Below are 3,865 nucleotides of genomic sequence, written 5' to 3' on the forward strand. Positions count from 1 at the left end.
AACCCGCGGGCTCAGGCAATCCACTCACCTCAGCCTCCCAAAGGCGCGGGATTACAGGCTGAGCCACTGAGCCCGGCTTCACATAAGCTTTTTAAAAATGTATGTTTTTCACTGGTATAGACACATCAGGCCTAGCATGCATATCCTGAGGAAGACATTTTTCTTTATACCACAATATCATTATCACACCCAAGGAAACTAACATTCATGTGAGAATACAACAGAGTGTATTTATTTATATTCAGATTTCCCCACTTGTTCCCAAATGTCTTTTTTTTTTTTTTAGTTGGAGTCTCACTCTGTCGCTCAGGCTGGAGTGCAGTAGCACGCTCACAGCCACTGCAGCCTCAACCTACTAGACTCAGGCGATCCTTCCACCTCAGCCTTCCAAGTAGCTGGAACTACAGGCATGCGCCACCATGCCTGGCTTATTTTTATGTATTTATTGTAGAGATGAGCTCTCACCAATTTGCCCAGTATAGGATGGTCTTGAATCCCTGGGTTCAGGCAGTCCTCTCACCTCTGCTTCCCAAAGTGCTGGGATTATAGGTGTGAGCTACCGTGCCGGCCCCCAAATGTCTCTTTATTATAGTTTTTCCTTTCTGTAATCCAGTTAGGATTATGTCTGCAGTCTCTTTTAGTCTGGGGTAGTATATACTGAACATTATTGTAATTTCTAGAACACTTTAAATGCATTATTAATGTTTTTATGCTCCATGACTGGTGCCTTCTAACTCAGTTCTGGTGTCTCATAGACTTCCAAGTGCCCTCTGGTGGCTAGCATCAGTAGGTCGACTGACAGGCTGAAGCGTGACAGGCAGGCTCTGCGTGATTATTAAAGAAGGCTCAGTCTCTGAAGTGTCAGACACATCATGGTTGTTTGCTTTTGTTTATAGGTGTGAAGCTTACACTGTCTGCTCTGGTAGACGGGAAGAGCATTAATGCTGGTGGTCACAAACTTGGGCTTGCCCTGGAGTTGGAGGCTTAATCCAGCTGAAGAGAACATATTGGGAATGGATATCGGAAGATTTGGCCTTAATATATTTCCATTGTGACCAGCAGGCTTTTTTCCCCTCAAGAAAGATCAAACAAAAGACGATTTAAACAAGAGCTGTATTTTAAATATTTAGACGGTTACTTGTTAGCTGGTTTCTAGTTGAATTGGTTATCTAGTTACCAATGCTGCAGTTGTGCAGTCACCTATACATTATTTAAATGTATTTAACTGTTAAATGCGCTACTCACCAATAATGAAATAGACCTTTATGAAAACTGTGCACCTGTGTGCATGTTTGTTTTTATGTTCTTTTAAGCATTGACTATTGGCACTACGTGGAAGTTTTAAGATGAGGTTTAAACAGTGTTGTTAAATTCAACCATCATTACAATACTTTTGGTACAGCCGGGCTCGGTGGCTCAGCCTGTAATCCTGTGCCTTTGGGAGGCTGAGGTGAGCGGATTGCCTGAGCCCGTGGGTTGAGACCCGCCTGGGGCAGCGAGACCTCATCTCTACAATAAATAAAAAAAAATCAGCCGGTGTAGTAGCGCATGCCTGTAATTCTGGCTACTTGGAAGGCTGAGGTGGAAGGATCGCCGGAGCCCAGCAGGTCGAGACTGCGGTGGCTGGGAGCGGCCACTGCACTCCAGTCTGGGTGACAGAGTGAGACTCCAACTCAAAACAAAACAAAACAAAAAACAATACTTTTGGTATACAAGAACATAACACATTATGAATAAAACAAATATATTTAAGTTATGGTTCCAAGTATTTGCAGAGTTAGAATTTGCCAGCTAGGGTCAAATTTCTAGCTTATAATTTTTCTGGTAAGCATTTTGCTCTTTACCTGTGCCTAAATCTGTGCCACTTAGTTCTCTGTGTCCTTATGAGCTTCCTAAGACTACCTAAAATAAGAAGATACATGCTTTTACACTCTTCAGCTTGTGAGTTTGTGCACAATTACATTGTATTGTTAACCCAGAAAGGGTTGGAGGGTGATGAAGAAAGGAAAATGAAGGCATGGTTTCTGAAAAGTTAGACATGTACATCATGTGAGTTATTGCTACAGAGAATAAACTGGGCCCTAGTTTGGGAGGGGTGGTATTAATTGTAGAAAAGCGAAGTATGGTATGGACAGCATCAGCCTGAGGGACTATGAAAGGGGAAGTATATGGGCCCTAGTGAGAGGCCATTACTTATTTCCTTCCTGGCAGACACGGCCTGAAAAGCTGGGCATAGGTATGAGACCAGGGCAATCCCTTCAGACCATTGGACCTCTGGGCATGAATTGGAAAGTGGGAAAGAACACGTTTTCTGATGGGAAGAAAGCATTCGAAAGACGATCAAAAGTTGGAGAAGGGGGAGATTTGTTTAACAAATCTGTAATACAAGACCTGAAGAACAGTTATGAAGCTTGAGAGAGGACAAGAAAAGGGAGCACTCTGGAACTCATCACCGAAGAATTATGTGCTACAAACTTCCAGTATGAGAAGAATCTGATTACAGCTCAAGTAGGCTCTCCACACATGAAGGGACCCCCCTTCGTCTATGTTAGTCCTAAAGGACTGGCTGGCCCATGTGAATCAGCAGATGGGTTCCCTGAAAGGCCCTTCCCAGACACATGACTTAATGACAGAAGGCTGGAGTTTGAACCAACTTGCTTTGAGTCTGGACTCCTTGCTAGGTAAGAAGCAAAACAGGCCGGATGTAATGGCTCATGCCTGTATTCCCAGCATTTTGGGAGGCTGAGGCAAGGGGATTGCCTTAGCCCACGGGTTTGATACCAGCCCAGGCAACTTGGTGAACCCTCGTCTCTACAATAAATTAAAAAAAAATAGCCAGTGTGGTGGCGTAGTTCCATCAACTTGAAAGGCTGAGGTAGAAGGATTGCCTAAACCTAGCAGGTCAAGGCTGTGGTGGCTGTGATGTGCCACCGTACTCCAGCTGGGCGACAGTGAGACTCCAACTCAAAAAAACAGATGAAAAGATGTCTGTGCAATTTAGGTGTGAAAGCAACTCTTGTACTAAGGGTGCCCCTTAGCTAGCTGGTGGCCCTTCATACTGTGGCCGGACTTAATGTGGTTCAGTAATCTGGGCTAAAGTGTGGCACACATGAGTTAGTTTGTCAAGGATCTACTTAGAGTAAATGGGGCCTATTCACCCATGTGCATCCTAATAAATGCTTTTCTGTGTTAGAAAAGGTTAGCCAGCATCCTGAGGTCCAGAATGTAAGGTATATCCCAGGAGTTGTGGGCTCATGTGGCTCCTTTGGCCTTGCAGCAGTTTCCAGGTGCACTTCCACCACCCATGGCTTACCAGGTGGTGGCAAAGCTTACTTGTATGCCAGGCTAATGCTGTCTCTGCCTGAGGCAGTGTTAGTGGGAAAAAACCTTTTGTTTTTTTGAGTTGGAGTCTCACTCTGTCTCCCAGACTGGAGTGCAGTGGCATGCTCCTGGCCACCACATCCTCGACCTGCTGGGCTTCAGGGAGCCTTTTGCCTCAGCCTTCCAAGTAACCAGAACTACAGGTGCACGCTACCATGATGCCCTGCTAGTTTTTGATTTATTGTAGAGACGAGGTTTTGCCAAGTTGTCCGGGCGGGTCTCGAACCTGCGGGCTCAGGCAATCAACTCGCCTTGGCCTCCCAAAGTGCTGGGATTAGAGGCTGAGCCACCGAGCCTGGACAGAACCTGACTTTCATCTGTGAGGGGAGATTTCTCTGGAATTGAGACTTGAAGCAAGGCACCTGGTTGGAAGGTACTCATTAAAACCTGCCTTCAGCCGGGCTCAGTGGCTCAGCCTGTAATCCCAGCGCTTTGGGAGGCTGAGGTGAGTGAACTGCCTGAGCCCGCAGGTTCGAGACCCGCC

At 45.8% G+C, this 3,865-nt stretch overlaps 1 protein-coding gene across 2 annotated transcripts in view; it reads left to right on the forward strand.

The window, feature by feature from the left end:
- The window catches only part of VDAC2 (voltage dependent anion channel 2), a 24,564-nt gene extending 23,287 nt beyond the window's left edge, over positions 1 to 1,277 (forward strand). For both annotated transcript variants that reach the window (XM_008061577.2, XM_021714126.1), the window contains exon 10: positions 897 to 1,277. In XM_008061577.2, the coding sequence (XP_008059768.1) occupies positions 897 to 988 (92 nt within the window). In that variant the 3' untranslated portion in view covers positions 989 to 1,277. The remainder of the gene's footprint in view (positions 1 to 896) is intronic.
- Positions 1,278 to 3,865: the final 2,588 nt, after the last annotated feature.

The sequence above is a fragment of the Carlito syrichta genome, unplaced genomic scaffold (genome assembly GCF_000164805.1).
Source record: "Carlito syrichta isolate Samal-C Ts95f unplaced genomic scaffold, Tarsius_syrichta-2.0.1 Scaffold94740, whole genome shotgun sequence".
In the NCBI taxonomy this organism is placed as follows: Eukaryota; Metazoa; Chordata; class Mammalia; order Primates; family Tarsiidae; genus Carlito; species Carlito syrichta.